This window comes from Saimiri boliviensis, chromosome 7 (genome assembly GCF_048565385.1).
Source record: "Saimiri boliviensis isolate mSaiBol1 chromosome 7, mSaiBol1.pri, whole genome shotgun sequence".
Lineage (NCBI taxonomy): Eukaryota > Metazoa > Chordata > Mammalia > Primates > Cebidae > Saimiri > Saimiri boliviensis.
In genome coordinates this window covers 36,316,516-36,343,987 of record NC_133455.1, presented here as the reverse complement: position 1 = coordinate 36,343,987, position 27,472 = coordinate 36,316,516, and the positions used below count along the sequence as shown (strand labels likewise).

Below are 27,472 nucleotides of genomic sequence, written 5' to 3'. Positions count from 1 at the left end.
TGGGTATATGGATATTGAGTAATACCTTACTTTTCAACTAAACAGAACTCAACCAATTTAGACCATCAACTAGATTATTTTGATGGTGGCCATTTTTAAAGAAAAGGACTCACAAGACCAGGCAATAAACTCCTATTAGAGACTGGTTTAAAAATGAAACAGGCCGGGCATGGTGGCTCATGCCTGTAATCCTAGCACTTTAGGAGGCCCAGGTGGGTGGATCACCTGAGGTCAGGAGTTTGAGACCAGCCTGGCCAACATGGTGAAACCCCATCTCTACTAAAAATACAATAATTAGCCAGATGTGGTGATATGCACCTATAATCTCAACTACTTGGGAGGCTGAGGCAGGAGAATTGCTTGAACCCAGGGGGCAGAGGTTGCAGTGAGCCAAGACCATACCACTTCCCTCTAGCCTGGGCGACAGAGTGAGACTCCATCTCAATCAATCGATCAATCAATCAATAAGTAAGTAAGTAGGTAGGTAGGTAGATAAGTAAGTAAGTGAATAAAACAAAGTGAAGCAAACTTCCAGAAATACCCTGAGACCATAAAGATTCAGTCTGTGTTCTCTCTCACTTGCTTTCTCAATCTGGCTTTTGCAGCAGGAATTTGTGAGCCATGCCAACATCTTGAATTGTCAAAGGACTCGGTTATGGTCAGAACCTTTTAGGGCTGGAAAGGTTAAAGGCACTTTTTTGAAATACAGAGGGCCTTTGTCATTCTTGAGGGCAGTCTCCTGAGGCCTTCTTCCGTTTCCCAGCTCCCTGTTACTGGCATGTTTATATAAGCTCCTGGCTTACACCCTCATCACATGTTTTGTGGACAGACATGTGTTTCCTGTGCGTATTTTTATTTGGTGACTATTTTTTTTTCCTACAAAGAAACACTTACATTAGCTTATTATTATTTTTTTTTTTAATTTTTTTCTTTTTTGAGATGGAGTCTTGCTCTGTTGCCAGGCTGGAGTGCAGTGGTGCAATCTCGGCTCATTGCAACCTCCACCTCCTGGGTTCAAGCTATTCTTCTGCCTTAGTCTCCCGAGTAGCTGGGATCACAGGCACGTGCCACCATGCCTAGCTAATTTTTGTATGTTTCGTAGAGACGGGGTTTCACCACGTTGGCCAGGATGATCTTGATCTCTTAACCTCGTGATCCGCCCACCTCGGCCTCCCAAAGTGCTGGGATTACAGGCATGAGCCACCATGCCAGGCCATACGAGCTTATTTTTAAAGATGAAGAATAGAGGCCAGCCATGATGGCTCACGTCTATCATCCCGGCACTTTGGGAAGTCAGATCACTTGAGGTCAGGAGTTCAAGACCAGCCTGGCCAATATGGAGAAATGCTCTCTACTAAAAATATGAAAATTAGCTAGGCATGGTGGTGTGCACCTGTAGTCCCATCTATTCAAGAGCCTGAGGCAGGCGAATCACTTGAACCTGGGAGGTGGAGGTTGCCGTGAGCCAAGATTGAGCCATTCAGCCCAGCCTGGGTGACAGAGTGAAACACTATCTCAAAGAAAAGAAAAGAAAAAAAGATGAAGGGTAGAGGTCAACAAAGCCTCATGAGATAAGTCGACTGAGCTTGAATTGTTACTAGCCGAGTGGTTTCTTCCCCAGTGGATCTTGAGTGGAATGAATAACTGGATGTCCTGGGGGTAGTCACGTGAATAATGTCGAGTCCCTGAATGTTAAGGACCAGTTGCATTCTCTATGAAATTTATGGTACTATACATTTAAGTTTAAGTTTTGTTCAATTTTGGGGGTCACTGATTTGTGTAATTGATGTTTATTATTCTAAGAATTGTATTTTAATCAAGTGATAGATGTTTTGGTACAGTTGCCTTTTTCTCAAACTTTTAATTAATTATTTATTTATTTTTCTGAGATGGAGTCTCGCTTTGTCACCCAGGCTGGAGTGTAGTGACACATTCTTGGCTGACTGCAACCTCTGCCACCTGGGCTCAGGCGATTCTCCTGCCTCAGCCTCCTGAGTAGTAGCTGGGATTACAGGTGCACACCATCAACCCAGTTAATTTTGTATTTTTAGTAGAGATAGGGTTTCACCATGTTGAGCAGGCTGGTCTCAAACTCCTGACTTCCGATATTTTGCCCTCCTTGGCCTCCCAAAGTGCTGGGATTACAGGCAGGCGCCACCATGCCTGGACATCAGAAACTTAAAAGTTTAAACTAGAACACAGGATTATAATTGTTGAATTTTTATGGTTATGAATGTTTGATGAGATATTTTATAGAAAATAGACTACCTGTTACAATTACATGCCTTTTTAAAGCGTGTTACCATCTTTTGAGTACTTGATAAATTGCTTGTATACAGAGAGAAGTACGGTGATGTTCCCCACTCCTCTCTTCAACCCTACCTCCAGCCCTCTGTCCTCATTTAATTAATGGTCTGATGCAAAAGCATACTTCAATAACTTTACTTAGGTGTTGGAAATGCTGTTTTTTTCATTAGAATGCTTATAGGACATACCTTGATAATGGGAAAAATGTTATACAAGTCTTAGAGTAAATATAATATGACCTGTCATGCATTATGAATTTTAAATTATTATGAGTTTTCTTGTTGAGTATTTTGCCATGCTGATTAATTATGTATTCTAATCGTACTTGGAGATAAATCTGAATCTTTAGTTTTTCAACAATAAGGAAACCATAGAAACCAATTAAATATATATATTTTTTGAGACAGAGTCTCGTTCTTTCACCCAAGCTGGAGTGCAGTGGCGTCATCTTGGCTTACTGCAACCTCCACCTCCTGGGTTCAAGCGATTCTTCTACCTCAGTCTCCCCAGTAACTGGGACTACAAGCGTGCATCACCACGCCTGGCTAATTTTTGTCTTATTAGTAGAGATGGGGTTTCACCATACTGGCCAGGCTGGTCTCGAACTCCTGAGCTCATGATCCACCTGCCTTGGCCTCTGAAAGTGCTGGGATTACAGGTGTGAGCCACTGTGCCTGGCCAGGAACCAATAATATTTAATATGAATTAATAAAAGCACAGGGTACATAAGTTGTGCCACTAAAATTATTATTTTGTTCGTTATACTTCAAAACTTAAATTGCCTGTAAAATGAGACTAAAAGATTCTTGTGTCAACATATTTAAAATATGGCCATATTAATTATTTTGATGATTTTGTTTACAAGTTACAAGAAAAATGTTGATGAGTATGACTGTGTAGCATTATCAGACTTTCTCATGAGATCACTTGTTTTGGGACCTACGGACTTGAACCACAGAAACTGAAATGTAAAGTTTTCATCATTTGACTGTACAACATGTTAACAATCGTTTTCTCCATCCAGGTACCATTTATATTTACACCATTTGCAGAAAACTGATGGTCATAGGTCAGTCTTCCAAGGTATGAAATTTACTGACAAAATATTTTCCCCTGTTTCCTGTTTTAGTTTTCTTAAGGCTTTCATTACACAGTATATTGAATGTTAAACAAGGAATATTTAGAGAATTATATAATATAAACTTTAATAATATATGTATTGTATAGCTTTATTATTTTTAGTTTTGCTTTAATAAGCATCATATGTAAAAATATGATAAAATATTAATGAAAAGAAAGGGAATTCCTGAAATTGTTAGGTATTCTCTGTCTCTCAGATAGTCATACTTCTCACACTTGATACTGAACATCCATCTGGTTACTGTATTTTTAGGTAGGTGACCATCCATCTTGGCTTGCCCAGGAAAGTCCTGGTTTATGCCTGTTGTCCTGTAGTAATTATCAATAGTGCCCACTTTTACTATTAAAAGTGGCCTGGGGCTGGGCACTGTGGCTCGTGCCTATAATCCCAGCACTTTGGGAGGCCGAGGCCAGCAAATCACCTGAGGTCGGGAGTTCAAGACCAGCCTGACCAACACGGAGAAACCCTGTCTTTACTAAAAATACAAAAATTAGCTGGGCGTTGTGGCACATGCCTATAATCCCAGCTACTTGGAGGCTGAGGCAAGAGAATCTCTTGAACCTAAGAAGCAGAGGTTGCGGTGAGCTGAGATCATGCCGTTGCACTCCAGCCTGTGCAACAAGAGTGAAACTCAGTTTCAAAAACAAAAAACAAAACAAAACAAAAAAGTGCCCTGGGCTGGGCTCAGTAGCTCATTCCTGTAATCCCAGCACTTTGGGAGATCTAGATGGGCAGATCACTTGAGGCCAGGAGTTCGAGACCCGCCTGACCAACATGGCAAAACCTCGTCTCTACAAAAAATGCAAAAATTAGGTGGATGTGGTGGCTTGTGCCTATAGTCTTCAGCTACTTGGAAGGCTGAAGTGGGAAGATTGCTTGAGCCTGGGAGGCAGAGGTTGCAGAGAGCCAAGATAGTGCCACTTTGCACTCTAGCCTGGGTGACAGAGCAAGACTCTGTCTCAAAATAAAATTAAAATTTAAGAAAATGAAGAAAAAGGTGTCCTGGTTTGGATGATAAACTATGGTTACCCCTTTTATGTCATGATACGGAGCTTAGATTTTATTCTGCTTGAAGTGCTTCCGCTTTACTTATGGCCTGCATGCGAATTGGATGAATGCACACTTAAACTCTAACGCAGCTGCATGACGAAGGCAAGGAGACTTTGTTTTATAACAAGATTCTTACTTACCGGCGGTCACCACTCAGTGTTGGCTTTAGGAAGTTGCTGATGCTTCTATTGACTTCCCTATGATGTTGGTAGCATTTTTGTCTGCAGGAGACAGGTGTGAGCCACTGTGAAAAATTAATTTATTCCCTGTATTAATTTTCCAGTTATTGCAATGTAGGCCAAGAAGGGCAAATATACTCCTTTTGAGACCCTGCTTGAGTTGTTGCTGGCATCTAAAACATGACTACTTTATTCTTTATTCCATGCAGAACCTAACCCTGAATATTCTAACACTCAGGAGAGAGAGTTTTTTTCTTATTTCCTCAAAGCATAGCCAAGTATCGTAAAAATTGACAACATTTGAAAAATAACAATGGAAGTCAAGATATTTGCATGCTCGATGGATAACATTAATTATGTGTTCTCTCTCTGTTTTGCTTCTCAAATTAAAAAAACTCTAAAACAGACAGTGACTTGAACAAGCTCTGTGCCAGCTTTCTGAGTGTGAATTAAACTGAGGGGGTTCTGTCCCATGTCTAATGTAAACTTGGCCTAGAGACTATTGCAACGATGCTACATTCAGCTACAGATGATTTCCTAAAGAGAATTTGCATACTCTGGTTACACTTGGTGTAACAACAAACATGGCTTCATAGGACCATCATAGTGTGGTCTGCTGCAGTGCTTGCTGCCAAAGCTTTGAAGGGCAGAGATGTCTGTGCCAACGTTTCACTGTTAGCGTGTGTGCTTGTTAACGCTGACAGCATTTTAAAGTGACAATCATCTTAAAATAATTTCTTGTTTATAACCTTTCTTATTTATAACCTTTGTAAGATATTTTATTTGCACTCCTCCTCATATACCTTGAGTTTGCTTCTGATAAAATGAGGACAGTTAAGTATTTTGCCATGCTGATTAAATATATATTCTAATATTATTTGGAGATAAATCTTCAGTTTTTCAACCATAAGGAAACCATGGGAACCAATAATAATTTATATGAATTAATAAAAGCACAGGGTACATAAATTATGCCACTAAAATTATTTTTTGTTCATTATATTTCAAAACTTAAATTCCTTGTAAAATGAGACTAAAATGAGCATAATTCTTTCTTTCTTTTTTTTTTTGAGATGGAGTCTTGCTCTGTCTTGCGATCTCAGCTCACTGCAACCTCCGCCTCCTGGGTTCAAGTAATTCTCCTGCCTCAGCCTCCTGAGTAGCTGGGATTACAGGCAACCACCACCACGTCTGGCAACTTTTTGTACTTTTAGTAGAGACAGGGTTTCATCATGTTGGCCAGGCTTGTCTTGATCTCCTGACCTCAGGTGATCTGCCTGCCTCAGCCTCCCAAAGTGTTGAGATTACAGGCGTGAGCCACAGTGCCTGGCCTCAAATGAGTATGGTTCTGTGGTGCCAGTCTTGTGGGATGGGAATGAGAGGTGACGGAGGCAATAATTTTGGGGTGGTGGGTGGTTGTACATTAGACACCTGAAGGTCTGAATGACATTCTTTCAGTTTGTTCAATATAATATGTTTCAAGGAAATTAATAATTTTCACCAGTAATTCCCAAATCCCCAGCTGGTAAATTGTTTCCTGAGCTGAAGCCAAAAATGGATTTGATGGGTCCATTTAATGGAGACAAGCCCTTGGAGGTGCCCCCCCGCCCTTCCCCCTCCCTCGGTTTGAGATCTGGGTCCCAGGAATTTGATTACTGTAGTGACTTTAGAGTTCACTATAACTTATGTTATAGCATAAGATGGAGGGAGAAATAGATCTGGGCTCCTCATGCTGTCTAAACTCTTGTTGATAAAGGGTCTAGGCATGATGACTAGCTTTTGTTACTCTTATTAAATCTGTACTGTGTGTTAGGTCCTGTGAAGGGCTTATGAGGTGGGCACTAGCATCACCATCATTAACATTGGTTGAATGAATGCCTACTGTCATCAAGTATGCTTGTAAGTACTTCCATTTATTATCTCATTTAATCTTCACACCACCACTTTGAGAAAGGTGCTGTTACTTCCTCTATCTTACTTAATAGGTAAGGAAGCTGAGGCTGAGAAAAGTTACTTTGCTCAAGGTCATACATCTAGTCAGAGATGTACTGAGACCAGGGCCAGTGTCACCCTGTACCATTAGAATAATGCATGTCTACTGACTAAATGGAATCCTGTCATGACCCATTCTGTTTTGGTTTACGTACTCAAATGGAGAAGTTGCAGGGAAGGGGTTGATATTTTCTGATATAACCCTGTCTTCCCAAAGATATCCCGAAGACCAAAACTAACCAGGGCTCTTCCCCAGGTGAGAAACACCTAAGCACCAGCATAAGCTTAGGCAATAGAGGGGTCAGATTTCTGAAACCTCTTTCCCTGAAGACATATGACTGTTTTGCTTTTGTTTACGGAATAATTCAGTTTCTTCGGTGGCATTTGAAACTATAGTATAGTATGCAGCAAACATTAAAGAATACATCTAGAATCCATTCTAAGAAATGATTGATTTCTGTTTCATTTTAGCTATGAAAGTGAAATAGTTTGACAACGTACGTGGCTTGAACAGTTACTGTCAAATTATTTCACATACCATTACATAAACTTCAAAGTCGTGACCTTGAAATTGCTTGTCATTTTCCTTAAATGATGTAAGCTGATATAAATGAGGCTGCAGCACCATCCTGTGGCTGAGCTGATTAATCGTAGGTATGTTTCCTACTCAGCACCTACAATATACTCTTACTGGGGCTGTATTTTGGTTATGGTAATCATTTGACTTTTCAAATGATATCCCTGTGAAGAAGATAGTCCTGATGCATCCTGTTACATTTTTTAATAAATAGAAGCAATTATTTGTAGTTTTTAATGGTAAGGAAAAAAATGCTATAAATTGAGTCATATTTTGAAAATGGCTTTTCCTGTTTAAACTTGAAAGCTAGGTTTTCAGAACCCTGAGTGCTTTATGGTGAGCTTCTCCCCTTGGTCAAGGCTCCTTTCTGTAGTGGAAAGAACACTGTACTTGGGAGTTCAAAGATCTGAGTTTCAGCCCCAGCTCTTTTGCTTAGAATGAATTTAGCCACATGGAGTCAAGCTAGGTTACTTTTAAGATCCCTTCTGGCACAAAAAAACTTTGATTTTCTATAAACAAATCAAATACAGTGTGAACAACTGTTAACTGAAGCTATTTTTATTTTGAAATGTGAAATTTCTAATACCAAGAGTCCTGAGGGATTTTAGAAAGATGTGAATTTAAAGTTGAAATTTATACATGGCTTCCTGATATACCACTGAACCCAAACCTCAACAATCCAAATGCAAAAATAGGAAATAGAGATTGTTAGGGAGCAGCAAATGTGAGGAAAATTCAAGGGTTTTTGGTGGTTGTTCATTTCATTTCAGTTCACAAAGTGGCCAGACCAGCAAACAACAATAGCCATGGGAGCAACAACAGGAACAGCAATGAATCAGCCTCAGCAGAGTCAGCCTCGGGTGGCCCTGGCCTCAGGACATCTCTGACTAGATGTGTGACCTTGAGCAAAGTAACTTTTCTCAGCCTCGACTTCCTTATCTATTAAGTAAGATAGAGGAAGTAACAGCACCTTTCTCAAAGTGGTGGTTGATTTGATAGAGGTACAGTGTCCACAGCCAGGGACTGAAAGTGTTCACTGTACTGCGGTCTAGCCATACATCCTGGAAGGACACTGGCAACCTGGGGCAAAACCACAGAAGGCCAGTCGTGGTGGAGAAGCGCAGTGTGGGTCCGTGAGGGATGGAAGTACTTGGGAATGTTTACCTGGACAAGGAAGCTGAGGGAGAGGGCGGGCTGCATAGGTGTTTTTAGATTCCTGGATGGCTGTAGTTTTTTCTTTTTCTTTTTTTGAGATGGAGTCTCACTCTGTCACCAGGCTGGAGTGCAGTGGTATGATCTTGGCTCACTTTAACCTCCGCCTCTGGGATCAAGCGATTCTCCTGCCTCAGACTCCCGAGTAGCTGGGATTACAGACATGCACCACCATGCCCAACTAATTTTTGTATTTTTAGTAAAGAAGGGGTTTCACCGTGTTGGTCAGGATGGTCTCTGTCTCTTGACCCTGCGATCCGCCCACCTTGGCCTCCCAAAGTGCTGGGATTATAGGCGTGAGCTACTGCGCCTGCGCGGACAGCTATAATTTAGAAGTGAGTTTTGGATTTCTTTGTGCTGTTCTGGAAAGCATGAGGACCAATGCACTGGAGGTCTATCAAGGTGGATTTTATTTTAGATTATAGAAGTATTTTCCTACCATATCATGTCCATTGTCTCTTTCTCTGAAATAACACTATTGGGATGTGAAAAAATACCCATTTTACAGATGAGGAAATTGAAATCTAAAGAGATAAAATGATCCAGCCACTAGATAGTAAGATTGGAACTGAAATCCAGGTTTATTTGATTCTAATCTTGGACAATTTCTACTAAGCATCGCAGGCCCTAGGCTGTAAGCCTTTTTCATTTCCTTACCTCCTATACCAGCTAATCTTCATTGTAATATACTAGTTCCATCAAATGACAATTGTATCATTGGAGTTAGTTCCTAAACTACTGTTGACATGATACATATTAATAAAAAAATGAGCAAAGAGGTGTATAATAAGACAGCCTGGGTGCAGTGGCTCATGCTTGTAATTCCAACACTTTGGGAGGCTGAGGCAGGTGGATCACTTGAGGTCAGGAGTTCAAGACCAGCTTAGCCAACATGGTGAAACCCTTTCTCTTTAATACAAAAATTAGCCGGGTATGGTGGTACCCACCTGTAGTTCCAGCTACTTGGGAGACTGAGGCACAATCATGGCTTACTGAAAGAATAACGAACCCAGGAGGTGGAGGTTGCAGTAAGCCATGATTGTGCCATTGCACTCCATGTTTGGAAGACATTCTAAGACATTGGCTTATTTGAGATTTTGAGTTCTTTAAATTATCTTTTACTTTTTAAATGCTTGTTTTTTCTTGACACTTTGTTTATGGTATTTTTGGTTTAAGTAATCAGCAACCTGTGCTCACAACTTAGAATTTGATTATATTTAATATAGTCATCATTATTAACTTAAAATGAAACCAAATCCAATGTTGTCCTTTGCTTTGCAGGCCTTAGAGTATCTCCTGTGGGCCAGCACGTGTATGGAGTCCTCGGTCCCACTTCTGTCGCTCAGATACTTGACGTGGCGGGCTACTCTCTACACAGCTGTTTGCCAATGCTGCTATGATTGCCAAGCCGGGATTCACGGAGAGGTATGCTGCTTTTTAACACTGAGGAGTCAAGTTTTTTTTTTTTGAGATGGAGTCTCGCTCTGTCTCCCAGGCTGGAGTGCAGTGATGCAATCTTCTCTCACTGCAACCTCTGCCTTCCACGTTCGAGCATTTCTCCTGCCTCAGCCTCCTGAATAGCTGGGATTACAGTCATGTGCTACCCATGTCTAGCTAAATTTTGTATTTTTAGTAGCGATAGGGTTTTGCCATGTTGGCCAGGCTGTTCTCAAACTCCTGACCTCAGGTGATCTGCCTGCCTTGGCCTCTCAAAATGCTAGGATTACAGGCGTGAGCCACTGTTCCCGGGCTCAGTATTTTAAAATACAGTATATCCAGCATTTTCTTCCTTAGATGCCTGCAAGGGGAAAAGCAAACCCAACCAAAGAATTGAAATGAAGCCAAGACAAAAGTTCAAGGCTTTGCACACATTTGCTTGCCTTTTCCATTCCATTTCTCTCTTGCCCTCCTTGCTGCTCTCTCCTTTATTCTCTATTGACTTTCACCTTCTTTGCTCCATTTCTGAGTAAGATTTCTAGAATTTTTTAAAATCAAGATTTTTATTTTTAAATGACAATAATCGTATATACTTATGAGGTACAATGTGATGTTTTGTTGAATGTATACATTGTGGAATGATTATATCAAGCTAATTAACATGTTCATCTTCTCACATGCCCTTTTCTTATAGTGAGAACACTTAAAATCTATTCATTAGCAATTTTGAAATATGCAGTATGTTATTGTTTACTGTAATCACCATGCTGTGCAATAGATCTCAAAAACTTCTATCTGCTGTCTTTCCATTCTCATTTCGTTCTTGGATTCAAGCCACCTTCCTTCCTGGTTTAGTTTTGTGTTCCTTATCACTTACTACACTCTTGGCTTGCTTTTCTCTGCTAACTACCATTTAATACTCTTTCTTTCTTTCTTTTATTTTCTTCTTTTCTTTCTTTCTTTCTTTCATCTTGCTCTGTTGCCCAGGCTGGAGTGCAGTGGTATGATTATGGCTCACTGCAGCCTCAGCCTCTGGAGTAGCTGGGACTACAGATGCACACCACTGTGCCCAGCTAATCGAATACGCCTTTTAACCACCATTTAATGTACTCTGTTTTTTGTTTTTCCTTTTTTCATATCTTTCTGGATTGAAATATAACCTAAATTCAGGCTGGGCATGATGGCTCACACCTGTAATCTCGGCGCTTTCAGAGACTAAGGTGGGTGGCTCACCTGCGGTCAGGAGTTCGAGACCAGCCTGGCCAACGTGGCGAAATCCTGTCTCTACTAAATATACAAAAATTAGCCAGGCATGGTCGTGGTCACTTGTAGTGCCAGCTACTCAGGAGGCTGAGGCAGGAACCCAGGAGGCTGAGGTTGCAGTGAGCCGAGATCGCACCATTGCATTCCAGTCTGGGCGACAAGAGTGAAACATGGTCTCAAAATATATATATATATATATATATATGTAATGTATACAAACACACACACACACACACACACACACGCATACATATGTATATATAAACTTCAGAGCTTCTATTGGCCTATAGAGTGCTCCTGTGTAAAGTTTAAAAGGGCACCTTCTCTACAGCACATGGTACCTGGCTTAGTCTGTGGATGGGGCCTTGGTGAGAATGAGAAATAAGCACCCCTTCCTTTGGGTCAACACATTCCTGCACAAGGGTACCTGGTTTGGTATGTGGGGTGTAAGCTGGGTTTCTGCTCTAGTCAACCTCTTTGCCTGAAGTCTTGTTTAGGGCTGCCTTCGTGGCTGTGCATGTGCCTGTTCATAGCTTGTTAACAGCCATAAATAAATAATCTGGCTAATTTACAGTTCCATTTAGTTTTTCCTGCATGAACTAATTCTGAAGGGTTAGATGCTGATGGCACATAGGCAGAGGAATAGCCTAATTCAGTCTTAATGGAATACTTGTGTAGCTCAAGGATTCCAGAAAAACAACTCCTCGTATGCATATAGTTAACTTCAGTGTACCAGTGTTGGTATCTTTTGTTCTATAGCTATTAAAATTATTATGGAATGAAACTTTTATAGAGTTGGGCCATTTGATTCCTATTGGAATTTTTCCTTATTGGAAAATGTAACCCTTCATATATGTTGATACTGTGGTTGGTCTAGAAGCATCTGCATTAAAAATTATAAATAATGAATGAAATATTTCAAAGAAATGGTGAAATAGGGACATGAACTCTTGTTACTGAGCTCTTAATAACTCCTTTGAACTCTTGTGTTATCTCGAGGATTATAATAATGGTGATATGATTAAATAAGAAAGCCTCCCTTCTTCATTCCTTCTTCAGATATTTATAAAATACAGTGTGCGGGGTGTTGGAGACACGATAATGAGTAAGGTCCTTTTAGGAAGTCACAGTTTGGTGGTCAGTGTCAACAGTTAAGTAGATAATACGGCATGTCATGATAGGAAGGTTAGGAATTGAGAAGAGCACCTGAGGACATGTATGTGTGGGGTGTGTGTGTGCACATAAGGCCATGCAATGCCAAGAAGTGATAATCTGTATGGAGAGCTACTGTTTAAGTCATATTTCAGCTTTCCTTACTTTTTAGGCTGGGCACGGTGGCTCGCACCTGTAATCCCAGCACTCTGGGAAACTGAGGTGGGTGGATCATGAGATCAGGAGTGTGAGACCAGCCTGGCCAATATGGTGAAACCCTGTCTCTACTGAAAAAACAAAACAAAACAAAACCCAAAAATTAGCTGGGCGTGGTGGCATGCACCTGTAGTCCCAGGTACTGGGGAGGCTGAGGCAAAAGAGTTACTTGAGCCCGGGAGGCGGAGGTTGCTGTGAGCCGAGATCATGCCACTGCACTCCAGCCTGGGCAACAAAGCAAGACTCTGTCTCAAAAAGAAAAATTCATAATTCATAAAGTTACCATATCTCACAATTTATTAAAGACTTTAATGGTTCTTAAAGAAAATGATAGACTGGATAAAAGGAGTCAGCGTTAACCTTAGAGCTTAATTCACAGATTAAATCAAATGCCTAGGAGAACAAAACATTGTCTTTATACGTTTTAATCACTATATTCTGACTTATGAATTAAATTTATTTTAATTGCATGTAGGCATTTGCTCGGCGTGCTCTGGGTAAAATTGATGAGTTAAGGCAACTGGAATTAATGAGTTCCTCAAAATTCCAGGAAGAATCGAGAAGATACTTTAGAGAGGCCACAATAAAGGTATAAAAGTTTCATGAAATAAATGAAATTTACTACACTCTACAGCTTATTAAATACTTAATATTAGTAGTTGGGAAGTGCATCTCACTGTTGCTTCATGTATAATTCTTCTTTTTGAGGCAGATGGCAGTGATGATCTTCAAAAGAGGAGTCTTTGAATCTAGAAGAAAAAGCAAATCTCTCTTTAGACCCAAGATAAGAATTAACCTAAAGGAAGTACAAACTGTAAGTCTAAACCTGTCTTCTCTCTTTAAGACTCTTTTTGTAGTGTATTTGTAGTATGCTTCTGTATCTTTCAAGCCTAGTCACTCATTATTAAATTCTGCTCTCGATTCTCTGCACCAATGGGTAAGTAGAGAGAATAATGTTTTTCCAGTTTGCACATAGCCTCACTTCATCTCTTTTTCAAAGCTTTTGTGTCCTAGCACAATCCCAGTTTTGCAACCCTAAAGGACAAGAGGCTGAAGAGGAGCCTGTGAAAGGTTTCAATGAACTGGCTCTTGCAAATGAATAGGCTTCTGAGTGGTTCTGCACATGCCTTTGTCTTTGACCGCTTAGGGTTAGCTGAGCAGGCGAGCAGGCTTTGAAGCTGCAGAGAGGATGGAGGCACCTTTTGTCAAAAGCCTGAGGTTTCACCCTTGGGAGTGTCAGGAACTAGGTTATCCAGTAGCAACAAACAACCCCCATGCCTCAGGTGGCTTAAAACAACAATTTATTGCCCACTGGAGTCATATGTTATTTTCGTTATCAGGGGCTCTGCCTTACAAAAGCTGCCTGGGGCCAAGCTGAAGAGCAGCCTTCATTTCAAAAATTGCTGGTCATTTGGCCAGAGGGGTTAGCTCTGGAGACCTTGCTTGGGCAGTGATACTCAGCATGGAAGTGACACAAATCTCTTCTTTTCACATGTCATCACCAGTCACACAGCCCCTCCCAACCGCAAGCATATTTGGCAAGCAGTAGTAAAGATTATCACAGGGCAGGGAGTAGGCAAAGTTACGCTGTGGAGCCCTCTGCCCTTTTTCTTCCTCTTGTCTTTTTCTTCTTCTTCTTCCCTTTGCCTTCCTGATTCTCAGTATCCCCCAGGGCCCAGTTCTATATCGTTTTGAAGCTCTCCCTGACTGTTTTAGATAGATATGCACCCTCTTCTGTGAGCTTCCCTGTGGGGACTGAAAATGAATCCGGGGAAGGAGATGAGTAGTTTCTTACAGAAGAGGTGGATGAAATCTCAGAATCTGGAAAGGATTTGGAAATCACTCGGTTCAGTCCTTTTATATTGCAGATGGGAAAATAAAGCCTGCAGTGGTTAAATGACTGGCTCAAGGTTACAAAGGCAGCTGCGAGCAGAACCAGAACCAGCACCTGCATCTCTAAATCCAGTGCTTGGCTGCTACCCTAATCACTGCTTCTCTCTTTCCTCATTTCTTCTTCTGTTTCTTTTTTGTTTTGTTTTGTTTTTTCAGACAGACTCTCACTCTGTCTCCCAGGCTGGAGTGCAGTGGTGGGATCTTGGCTCACTGCAACCTCCGCCTCCTGGGTTCAAGGGATTCTCCTGCCTCAGCCTCCCAAGTAGCTGAGATTACAGGCAGGCGCCACCACGCCCAGCTAATTTTTGTATTTTTAGTAGAGACAGGATTTCACTATGTTGGCCAGGTTGGTCTAGAACTCCTGACCTCAGGAGATCCACCCTCCCTGGCTTCCCAAAGTGCCGGGATTACAGGTGTGAACCACTGTGCCGGCCCTCATTTCTTCTTAATACATGTAGGAGTAATTCTTTTTCTTTCTTTTAAATGAATTATTATATATAAATACAAATAGCTTTTGGTCATAGTAACTTTCCATTACTACTTCATGTGACAATATTGACTACTAAGCCCACAGGTACATTTTATACATCCCCTTCAAGCTATATCCCTTACTAACCAACAGTATATTGATTGGCAAGTATATTAATTAAGTTATAGGCAGTTCCTTGGGTAAGCTTTTAAGCTGCTGTCTACATCTGGTATCGTTAAGTAGTGATGCTGTAGTCTTTGTAAGAGAGCAGGGAACAATGTTTTTTTTTTCCCACCAGGATTTTTTCTCTGAGCAACCAAGTTTAAATATCCAAAGTTGCAAGATTATTGTTACTTAGAATATTTTTAGGACTTATAGTTATCTTGGTAGCAAAACAAAATACATTTTCAAAGAAAAATATTTAAAATTCCAGATAAATTTACATTAAAAACTCATTTGTATCTGATTTCCTTTAAGATAATTGTATGAAAAGTTCTGGTGTTTTTTTTTTTTTAAGAAAAAATTGTATTTGTTTAGTGATTAGTTGTTTCAGAGACTAGTCACCACATCCTTTTTATAATGTCATCCTATAATACCTTGGCATATTTTGCAGAATGTCCTGTTTTCTGTGTATGAAATAATTTTATGTTTCTACCAAATAAATTAACTTCAATATGCATTAAACCAATTTTCTAAAACATTTCTGGGTTTGTATGTAAGTTGTTAACACAACAGTAAATCATTCTGACTCTCAAAAGATTCTTTTAATAAGAAAGAAATAATGATAACGGTGAGGATTAAATGAGTTACATTTAATAAAACCCCCAGAGTGTTCCTGGCAAATAGTAAGTAGGTCCTCAGTAAATATTAGCTATCATTGTTTATTATTTATTGTTATTATAACATTGTTTATTATTTAGTCATTCAGCAACCATGTATTGAATGTCTACTGTGGTTTCGAGTATAGTGGAATGTAGAAATGCTAAATTGCAGTCCTGGCTTTTTGAGCAGCTTTGGAATAATGGGCAGAATTTGGCTAGACAGGGACAAAAACATTCCAAGTGAAGGCTCAGAGCATGCTCATAGCTTAGAAGCCAGAGTAGGCAAAATTCGTTGGGGGTCAGTGATAAATAGAGCTTGACTAGGAATAGGCATGTGATGTTGGGAAATTAGCATAACACATCTCCTAGAATACATGTCATGGATACCATAGTATTTAGAGATGAAACCAGACTGTATGGTTATACCATTCAGATTCTTATTCATACTGACATTTTAAAATAATAGAATATATCCTATGCAGTATATGTGTCATAATTTGTCTAATATGTTATCGTTATTTTTTTAGTTCTTTCAGTTTTTTTTTTTTTTTTTTTTTTTTGCTATTATAGGTAGTGACATCATCCACATCTTCAGACATGCCTATTTTTTTTCTTTCTTTTATTTCCTGCGGATAAAATTCCAGGTGAAGAATTATGGAATCAAAGGACATAAACACTTTCTTTCTCTTGATATGTATTGCCAAATTGATTTCCAAAATGAGTATTCCTATTTTCAAGGTGATAACTTGAAAGTACCAAATTTACCACAAGCTGTTATCATTTTGATATTATCATTTGCTTAATTTTTTTTTCTAATTCAGTTTTTATAAGATGGCTTGCCATTTTAACTTTGTGTCTTTGAGCCAGCTTTTCCTTATATTTGTGTTTCCTCTTTATATTTCCTTCATTGTGTGGGTTATTTTTCACAGCCTTTGACCATCTATCTACTAGGGATTTTAATTTTTAATATATACTTGAATGAGATTGTTTTTAGAGATGTTATTATATTGCTTTTCATACTTGACAATCCATTGGTTTTCTTATTGCTTTAGCTTTAATTCTTTTTTATAGATCTTTTAAATATTTATATTTTAAAATCTTTTACTTAATATTTTATTCACAGCTTTGATAAATATTCCATTCTTTTTGCTATTTTTTCTATGATGTTTTTAGAAGTGACTTCATTCTTTTATCCACTTGGGTTTTACCATTTTATTTTGAATATTTCTAATTATTATAAAGTTAATTATGCCTTTTCAATATGTATTTTTAAAACTCTGTTTCAACGTACAATAAAAATCTTAGGAAAAGCCCTTACCTTTGTAAGAAAAGACAAGGCAGGGCATGAAGTTCAAATTTTATTGAGGTTTTTTAACATATCAGTTGACCTATGGGTTGAAAAGGCACAGAAGCTTATGAGTAGGAAGCTAGTGTCTGCGGGAAAGTAGTTCAAGGCAACTTTATTCCTGCTGTTGTTTTTCTGCCTTTTTGACTTTGCCCTAAGAAGAGAAATAAAAGCAAGGGAATAATGGGGGTATCTTCCAGCTGGGTAAGGATTCTAGAAAGGCCAACTAGAACTATGGTTCTTATTTACTGGCAAACTAAATGCAGAGAACATTTGATGGAGAGAAGAATGAAGCATGGCAGGAAGGCATCTAGAGGAAGTGCAGTCATTTTGGGCCAGTACAAAGCAGAATGACTGGGAACTCACAGCAGGTTCTAAACTAGCCTGTTAGTATAAAGCTGATCAATTCTTTCTTAGAATTAATTACCATAAACCACATTCTTTATACTACTAAATATTGTTCCATATTTTGACTTGAGGACCTTCTGCATGAGAATATCCTGCAGTGCTTATTAAAAGTGTCCTACCCAGACACACAAAATCTCTGGAAATCTGGTTGTGAATCTACAAAGCACCCGTGAGTGATTCTTAGGCAGCCAAAGTTTGAATATCAGTTCCTTACGGCTGTAATGAAGATATGATAAAACATAGAGAGATTGATGCTTGCTTAATAAACAAACCATAATAACCTTTCAGTGCTGCCTTGGAAACACTAGCATGTGACGAAATAGCTAAGTCTTTGATGTAATGGCAGCATGATATAACTCTAATGAAATCTGCCATTACATCAAAAACTGAAAACCATAGAAGCAGGTATCTCATTGTTAGACCAAATGCCTTCTATTTTAGCATTGATTAAGCATGCCTTACTTTTCTTTACCTTATAACAGCTTTTTTCCCTCCCCCCGCCGCCAAGACAAGGTCTCACTCTGTCACCCAGGCTGGAGTGCAGTGGCGTAATCTTTGCTCACTGCAGCCTCTACCTCCCTAGGCTCCGGTGATCCTCCCACCTCAGCCTCCCAAGTAGCTGGGACTACAAGCACATTGCAACATGCCTGGCCAATTTTTAAATTTTTTGTTGAGACGGGGGTCTCACTGTGTTGCCCAGGTGGTCTCGAGCTCCTTGGGTCAAGTGATCCTTCTGCCTTGGCCTCCCAAAGTATTGGAATTACAGGCGTGAACCACTGCACTCACAGTATAATAGCTTTAACAAATGGACTGAACTTTTTTTCTTAATTTCAGTTTTCATGGCCACGTACTGTCACAGAGCGGCTACTGGATGAGATGTTTGATAGCACTGCATCCCGGTTTCTGGCTGTGTTGGAAGCTCTTTCTGATTCAAATAGGCGAATACTGCAAACTGGACCCATTGTTACAGATGAAGTGGAGATTCATGATGTTGTTTCAGAATTGTTTATGGCAGGAAAACAACTATTGATAAGTAAATAAGATGTTAAGATACTGTGTTATGTTAGAATGATAGACATGAGTAACAAAAGTTGTAGCATGGTAGTCCATACATAGGAAACCGATACAATTTATATTGTGTGTGTGTGTGTTTTTTGGTTTGTTTTTGAGATAAGTTCTCTTGTCACCCAGGCTGGAGTACGATGTGTGATCATGGCTCCCTGCAGCCTCAACCTCCTGGGCTCAAGCAATCCTCCTACCTTAGCTTCCCAAATAGCTGGGACTACAGTTGCATACCACCGTGCCTGTCTAATTTTTGTATTTTGGGTGGAGACACGGTTTCCCCATGTTTCCCAATCTGGTCTTGATCTTTGGGGCACAAGCAATCCACCCACCTCAGCCTCCCAAAGTGCTCAAATTACAGGTGTGAGCCACTGTGCCCAGCCGATATAATTTATGTTGATCTTGAATTCAGCAACCTTGCTGAGGTCAATTGATATTTCAAATAATGTAATAGTAGATTTTGGGGGGACTTTTAAATACATACAGTCATCTATGAATACTGACTTATTTCTTTCCAATCCTTAATCTTTTAATTTCTCCTTTCTTGCATTTCTTGATTATTGCACTGGCTAGGATCTCCAATAATTATACATGGGAAGAAGTGGTGACAGCAGACTCTCTTGTCTCATTTTTTCCCTCAGATTTTGCCATTATTTGAGATATTTACTGAATAATTTTTATAGATACCCTTTTGCAGACCACAGAATTTTCTTTTATTCCTGGTTTGCTAAGAGTTTTCTGTTTTTAATCTTGAATAGTTGAATTTTAGCCAAAACTTTCTCTGAATTTGTTGAGATTTACTGAGTTGATCAGATGACTTTCTCATTTATTTCTGTTAATGTGGTTGACTATACATACTGTTTGTCTAGTTTTTTTCTTTTTTTTTTTTGAGACAGAGTCTCAAACTGTCTCCCAGGCTAGAGTGCAGTGGTGCTTTCTTGGCTCACTGCAACCTCCGCCTCCTGGGTTCAAGTGATTTTCCTGCCTCAGCCTTCTGAGTAGCTGGCATTACAGATGTCCACTAATTTTTTGTATTTTTAGTAGAGACGGCATTTTGCTATGTTGGCCAGGCTGGTCTTGAACTCCTGACCTCGTGATTCGCCCACCTCAGCCTCCCAAAGTGCTGGGATTACAGGTGTGAGCCATCGCGCCCAGCCTCTAATTTTTAACCACCATATATTTTTGGAATAAACCTAATTTGGAAATAAGGATCAGCTTTTTGATATACTGCTTGATTTGTTTGCTAATGTTTAATGTTTCTGCTCCCTGTTGATGGGAGAGGTTTTTCTTTCTTATAATGTTCTTTTTAAGTTTTGCTCACAACGTCATGTTGGTCTCATAAAATGAGTTGAGAAGTATGCCCTCTTTCTCCATTATCTGTAAATGCTTGTGTCATATTGGTGTTATTTTTTCATAAATGTTTGGTTGAATTTTCTGGTGAAGCCATCTGTACCTGGAATTTTTTGTGTGAGAATATTTTAAATGATGAATCCAATTTCCTCCATAGATATAAAATTTTTTAGGTTTTCTTTCATTCTTTAAAAAAAACCTATCATTTTGGTAAATTGTATTTTTAAAAAAAATTTTCTGTTTTGTCTAATATTAATTTTTTTTTTTTTTGAGTAAAGAGTATTGCTCTTTTTGCCCAGGCTGGAGTATAATGGTGTGATCTCTGCTCACTGCAACCTCCACCTCCCCAGTTGAAGTGATTCTCCTGCCTCATTCTCCCAAGTAGCTGGGATTACAGGCGCAACCACCACGCCCGGCTAATTTTGTGTTTTTAGTAGAGATGGGGTTTCACCATGTTGGCCAGGCTGGTCTGAAACTCCTGATCTCATGTGATCCACCTGCCTTGGCCTCCCAAAGTGCTTGGATTATAGGCGTAAGCCACGGCGCCTGGACTTAAAATTTTCATTAAGGATATAGAGTAGTTCATCATGATCTTTTTAATGTGTGTAGAATTTGTATGATGTTCTCTTTTTTACTCTAATATTGGTCAGTTTGCCTTCTCTCTTATTTCATCAATTTCACCAGGGCCCCACCAATTTCATTAGTCTCTGCAAAGAAACAATACTTGACTTTGTTGATCTTCCCTATTGTATATCTGTTTTCCATATTATTGATTTCTGCTCTTCATACTTTCTTTATTGTACTTTCTTGGGTTTGCTTTACTGATTTAAAAAACTTATTGACTTGGAAGCTTAGATCATTAATTTTTAGAATTTGTTATTATTTGCATTAAATGCATATTAAGACATTTATTCCAAATCAGCTTTAGCTATGTACCTGAAGTTTTGTTATATCTTCATTACTGTTTGATTAAGAATATTTTCTAACTTGCTGTGTGATTTATTCTTTGATATATAGGTTCTGCATAAAAATAAGGGGGGGTTTCTAATTATCTTTTGGTTACTGATTTTTATGTCAATTATACTATGGACAGAGAAGATATTTTGTATTATTTGGAACTGTGAACATTTGTTAAGGTAGGCTTTATGGCCTGGCAAATAACCAGCTTTGGTAAATAGCCTGTATGTACTTGAAAGACTATGTATTTTTTGTTGTTGTTAGTTGCATTGCTTTATGTATGTGTTGATTAAGTTAAGTTGGTAAATCATGTGGTTAGATCTTCTCTATCCCTACTGATAGTTTTTGCCTTTTTGTTTTTTAAATTACTCAGAGAGATGTGTTAAAAATCTATGCATTTCTGCCGGTGTGGAATTGCAAGAGCATGGGATATTCCTATTTTGCTTTATCAGATACGGTTTTACAAAGTGTTTTTTTTTTTCAATTTGCACACCCATTCACATTTTATGAGGGTTCCATTACTCCAAATTCTCTCTGACACTTAGTATTATCTGTCTTTCTCATTTTGTCCATTTTGGTGTGAATTCAATGGTGTTGCATTATAAACTTAAATTTCTCTGATGACTAATAAACTTAAAAATCTTTTCCTACATTTTTTTCACCATTGGATATCCTATTTTTTGAGGTGCCTATTTTAACTTTTTGTTCTTTTCTTCTGTACATTTGTAGGAATTCTTTGTATATTCTTGATATAAGTCCTTTATTGAATATATGTATTGCAAATATCTTTTCTTACTTGGCAGCTTGCCTTTTCATTCTCTTAATGATAAGTATTGGGGAACAGAAATTCTTAATTTTAATGTAGTTCAACTTTTCAGTATATCCTATATAGTTGATCCTTTGTGTGTCATGATTTAGAAGTCTCAGCTACCCCAATGTGGTAAATATATTTTCATATGTTTTCTCCCATAAGTTTTATTGTTTTACCCCTCACATGAGGTCTGTAATTAGAAATTAGCTCTTTTTTGTTGATAAGAGGTAGAGATCAAGATTTATTTACTTTTTGTGTATATTCAGTTGATACAGCATCATTTATTGAAGATAACTTCCTTTCATTGGCTGCAGTATCCCTTAGTAATATATTAGGTGGCTGTATCTGTGTTGTCTGTTTTTTCACTCAGCATAATTCTCTTGAGATGTATTCAGGTTGTGTGTATTAGTCACTTGGCCAGGTGCAGTGGCTCACACCTGTAACCCTAGCCCTTTGGGAGGCCAAGGTGGGTGGATTCGTTGAGCCTAGGAATTGAAGACCAGCTTGGCTAACATGGCGAAGCTTTGTCTCTACTAAAAATACAAATATTAGCCTGGTGTGATGGCACATGTCTGTAGTCCCAGCTACTTGGGAGGCTGAGGCAGGAGAATCATTTGAACCCAATCATTTGAGTCGGAGGTTGCAGTGAATGGAGATCACACTACTGTACTCCAGCCTGAGCCACAGAACAAGACTCTGTCTCAAAAAAAAAAGTTCATTTGTTACTGCTGAGTAGTATTTTATGGTATGAATAAACTAGTTTGTTTACTTACCCTTTGAAGGACATTTGAATTGTTTCCAGTTTTTGGCTGTTAGAAATGAAGCTGCTATGAACAGTTGGGTACAAGTGATTTATTTGTTTATTTAAGCGTACAGCACCTGGCAGTCCCTGGTGGTCTCCCATCCAAGTACTAACCAGGCCTGACCCTGCTTAGCTTCCAAGATCAGACGAGATGGGGCACGTTCAGGGAGTACGAGTTTTTAATGTGAAAGGATTTTTTGTTTTAATTAATATAAGGAAAGAAATTTAAAAGTAACATGAAAAAAATCACAGAAAGATATAAGACCTTAAAGTATCTGCTGGATTACTAAACCCACCCCTAGATCCAGTATAATAAAATGTAAGAATGTCATAAGAAAGAGAAAATTGTGAAAGATACATCTATAATACAACAAGATTTAAACTGACATTAGACTTCTCAACAGAAACACTGTTTTCATTTCTCTGGAATAAAATGCTCAACAGTGCAATTGCTGGATTGGTTATGTGATAAGTTTATATTTAGTTTTGTGAGAAACTGTCATACTATTCTCCAGGGTGACTGTACTATCCTTCCACCAGCCATGTGTGAATGATCCAGTTTTTGAACATCCTTGACAGAATTTGGTGTATCATTACTCTCTTATTTTAGCCATTCTGATAGGTATATAGTAACATCCCACCGTGACTTTAATTTGCATTTCCCTGATGGCTAAAGATGTTAAATAGTTTTTCATGTGTTTATTTGCTATCTGTATACTCTCTTTTTCTCTAGTGTCTTTTGTTCATTTTCTAATTGGATTGTTAATTATTTCTCTTGAGCTTTCAGAGCTCTTTTTATGTTCTGAATACGATTCCTGGTCATTGTTTTTTAAGACAGAAAATACCTTTATTAAGATTTTTTTCTCCTCATCATTACTTCCCATTTTTCATTGCTTCTTTCTAAATTCATTTCTTTTTGCTCAAATGCAAACTAAGAATTTTGAAGTAGTTTGGCTGGATATAATAGTTTATTTACAAGTTTCTTTAAGATTTTGATGCGATTTCTTCATAGTCTTACATAAACAGTGTTTCTGTTGAGAAGTCTAACGTCAGTTTAAATCTTGTTGTTTTGTAGATATATCTTTTACAATTTTCTCTTTCTTATGACATTCTTACATTTTATTATACTGGATCTAGGAGTGGGTTTAGTAATCCAGCAGATACTTTGAGGTCTTATATCTTTCTTTGATTTTTTTCATGTTACTTTTAAATTTCTTTTCTTATATTCATTATTTAAAAAAAAATCCTTCAAGGCATTGAAGATGCCATTAGACAGATGTTAACAGGATAGATGTTCATCCTCCATGTCTTATTTATTTTATTCTTTTCATGTCTTTATTCCTTTCTATTGCCTTCTGGGAAGCTTTCTCTATCTGATTTTTCAGGTCACAAATTTGATCTTTGATTCTCTCTGTTCTGCTCTTCTGTTCATCTATTTAATTATTTGTTTCAACAATGATATACTTTTTTGTTTGTTTTTTTGAGACAGAGTTTCGCTGTGTTGCCCAGGCTGGAGTGTAGTGGCATGATCTTGTCTCACTGCAGCCTCCACCTCCTGGGTTCAAGTGATTCTCCTGCCTCAGCCTCCTGAGTAGCTGTAATTACAGGTGTGCACCATCACTCTGGGCTAATATTTCGTATTTTTAGTAGAGATGGGGTTCCACCATGTTGTCCAGGCTGGTCTCAAACTCCTGACCTCAGGTGATCTGCCTGCCTTGGCCTCCCAAAGTGCTGGGATTACAGGTGTGAGCCATTACACCCAGCTGTCAACAATGATATACTTAATACCTTGAATCCACTTGGTTCTTTTTCACAGCAATTGTTCTTGCTTCATGTTTCTGATATCCTCTTTCATTTTCTGAGAGAACACTTTCACTTACGTTCTTTTTCATGCTGCTCCGTTTCCTGCTTCTTGTGGCAAAGGATGCTTCATTTGTGTTTTTTCTTTCAAGGTGTTTTTGCTTTCAATTTTCTTTTCCCTTGAGCTTTTCTTCTGGGAACAATCAGCTGCCTTGGTTACGGTGTCCACTGGGGAGGAGGAAGGAAAGCCTAGAGTTAGCTCCTGTGCCTCTAGGAGAGTTTCGTGTGTGTGTGTGCACATGTGGGTGCCTGTGTGTGAATGCTCATCTCAATGCAGGAAACCGCTGGTGCCACAGTTTGGGCTCTTCTCTTGCCAAGAAAAATACAAGTTTTAGATAAAAATTTCCTTGACTTCCTTCACCCAAACCCCTAAATTTACCCTCATGCATATCTGTCTTTTCCCACCATTTCTCATTTAAATGGAGGGGAAGTTTCTCTTTGTGTCTTTAAGTCTAATTCTTCCAAGTGTCCAAGTGGTCCCTTTATATTGTGTCCTTTATATATATTTTTTGAGACAGGGTCTTGTTCTGTTGCCCAGGCTGGAGTGCAGTGGTGTGATCATGGCTCACTGCAACCTGGACCTCCTGAGCTCTAGTGATCCTCCCACCTCAGCCTCCTGAGTAGCTCTGACTATAGGCATGTGCTACCACATGTGGCTAATTTTTGTATTTTTTGTAGAGTCAGGGTTTCTCCATGTTGCCCAGGATGGTCTCAAACTCTTGGGCTCAAGGGATTCACCTGCCTTGGCCTCCCAAAGTGCTGGGATTACAGATGTAAGCCACCGTGATTGGGCGTCCATGTTCTCTTTCTTCTTCCTATAGGTCTTCTTCTTGGCACAGCAGATTTATTGAAGGAATTGTCTGTTTTCACTGTTTCTAAGTATTTTCTTTCTACGTGTACATCAGGCAGTCCCTAGCACTCTACTGAGAATGTCATGAACTACCTTATTGCTCAATCCAGGGGTCACTTCCAGTTACTCTTCCCCCTCCCCCTTCCTCCTTCCTCCTTCCTCCTTTCTCCGTCTTTCCTCCCTCCCTCCCTCTTCCTTCCTTCCTTCTTGCTTTTCTTTTCTTTTCTTTTCTTTTCTTTTCGTTGTGGGGTCTTGCTATGTGCTGGACTCAAACTCCTGAGCTCAAATTATCCTCCTGCCTCAGCCTGCTGAGTAACAGGGACTGTAGGTGCATGCTGATAAGCCTGGCTAGTCCTTTCCTTCTTTACTTTCTGTGGTGTATGTTACTGTTGACTACTACTTTCTCTCTAACCACTCACCTTGGCAGCCTTTACTCCCTCTGCGCTTCTCTTAAATGATGGTGTTCCTTACTCTGTGCGAGGTAGCTATACATGGCCCACAGCTGAATGTACTATTTACTGTGGATAAATAATGATGATTCTAAAAGGTATATCATCATTATAGATCTCTTTCCCAAGTTTCCAATCGATATCTAGGAACTATTGCTCATTCTCTGTGTTTGAGATTCCGTTATCTTTCCCCTGAGTATCCTTCCCTAACTGCCCTCCCTCCCCAGATCTGTGTTGGAGCCCTTCCTATTTGTCCCCAAAGCACCACCCTGTATTTGCCCACTAAGATTTCTTGTTTACCCCACTAGAGAGAGGATAAACCCTATAAAAGCAGGGATTGTGTTTTCCTGTTTCCTGAAAGTGTCTATAGTGAATATTTAATAAATATTTATTTGAACAAATGATATTCAAAACTCTCTTCTTCCTTTTCTAGTGTCAAATACTGGTGCAGATGGAATGCTTGATTTTCCAAAAAGGTCTCTTCTGGAACTTGTGATAGAAAGAAAAGATGTTATTTCTGTGGATGCTGCTGTGAAGTTTATAAAATTAGCTTTTACTTATGAGGAGTGGAGTTTATTTGAATCTTCTGCTGCACATCTTATTTATTTTCTCCAGGTACTATATGCAAAATCATCCTTCTAGTTTTGTTTTGTTTAAATGACATTGAATTACTTACTAACATGTGGGATATACTTCTCCAAGAGGCAGGATGATCTAGAGTCAAAGAAAGCAGAGAAGGATTTAACTCTTCTGATTGCAATGGAACCACTAATCAACATAAAGAGAAACAAAGGTTTGATCTATCCTTTGGAAAACTATAGAGAAGGAGAGGCGGCTCAAATTTATTTAAAAAAAATTGCTGTTCATGGTGAGTATTTGTCTGTTCAAAAAATTAAGATAGTTTGATGAAATATGCTCTTTATAGATGAGGTGAGAGAAAGAACGTTGAAGGCAAAGGGAGCAAGAGGTACAAGGCCCTGAGACAGGAGTGTGCTTGGTGGTTGCAGGAATGGCATGGGGGCATGTGTGACTGAGTGTGGGCGGTGACAAGGTTAAAGAAGTAGCTGAGTGCTAGGTGATGTGGTTCCTGGGCTTTGTAAGGATGCTAGATTATATTCTGAGTGACAGTTTTGAGTAGGAGAATGAGGTTCCACCTACCTGCTGGCTTAGTGGGATAAGAGGGAGGCCAGTAAGGCAGTGAATCAGAGGACAGAGTCATCAGCTCATGTTAGGAAGGGAAACTTTGGTAATCTCCTCTGTCTTCCCAGCATGCAGTGTTTGCCATTCTAGGACTTTTCAAATTCTAAAAATTACTGTGTGTAATTGAAAATCTGCAGTGTCTACTTTTTCATCAGTGGGAACTATTTAATTCCAGGTTTTTAATGTTTTGTCATGTTCTTAAGGCATTGCATGGTTTATCAGTTACAGTATGTAATTTGTACCACATAATGATAAATATGTCTTCTAGTGATTTCTGAATCAATATTTTTATTTTTCATTCAACTACCATATTTTACATGCATTTTAATATTATAAGCTAAGATTCTTTTTGGACATAGTTAGCATATAGATATTGGATTTATGGTAATAATAGTCTATTTTAGTTGGATTAGAGCCAATAAGATTAGTTTTCTTTTTCTTTTTTTTTTCTTTTGAGATAGAGTCTTGCTCTTTGCCCAGGTTGGAGTGCAATAGCACGATCTTGGCTCACCAGAACCTCTGCCTCTTGGGTTCAAGTGGTTCTCCTGCCTCAGCCTCCCAAGTAGATGCGATTATAGTAGCCTGCCACCATGCCCAACAATTTTTATTTTTTTATTTTTAGTAAGGATAGGGTTTTACCATGTTAGCTAGGCTCATTTCGAACTCCTA

At 39.0% G+C, this 27,472-nt stretch overlaps 1 protein-coding gene across 4 annotated transcripts in view; it reads left to right on the top strand.

The window, feature by feature from the left end:
* CFAP54 (cilia and flagella associated protein 54) overlaps positions 1 to 27,472 on the top strand; it is a 318,455-nt gene that overhangs the window by 18,419 nt on the left and 272,564 nt on the right. For 3 of the 4 annotated variants that reach the window (XM_010340325.3, XM_074402388.1, XM_074402387.1), the window contains exons 5-11: positions 3,332 to 3,390; positions 9,740 to 9,883; positions 13,002 to 13,115; positions 13,239 to 13,340; positions 18,297 to 18,495; positions 26,037 to 26,218; positions 26,306 to 26,471. In XM_010340325.3, coding sequence (XP_010338627.2) covers positions 3,332 to 3,390; positions 9,740 to 9,883; positions 13,002 to 13,115; positions 13,239 to 13,340; positions 18,297 to 18,495; positions 26,037 to 26,218; positions 26,306 to 26,471 — 966 coding nt within the window. Of the gene's footprint in view, positions 1 to 3,331; positions 3,391 to 9,739; positions 9,884 to 13,001; positions 13,116 to 13,238; positions 13,341 to 18,296; positions 18,496 to 26,036; positions 26,219 to 26,305; positions 26,472 to 27,472 lie in introns of those variants that run through there. The other variant, XM_074402389.1, reaches the window with a different exon arrangement.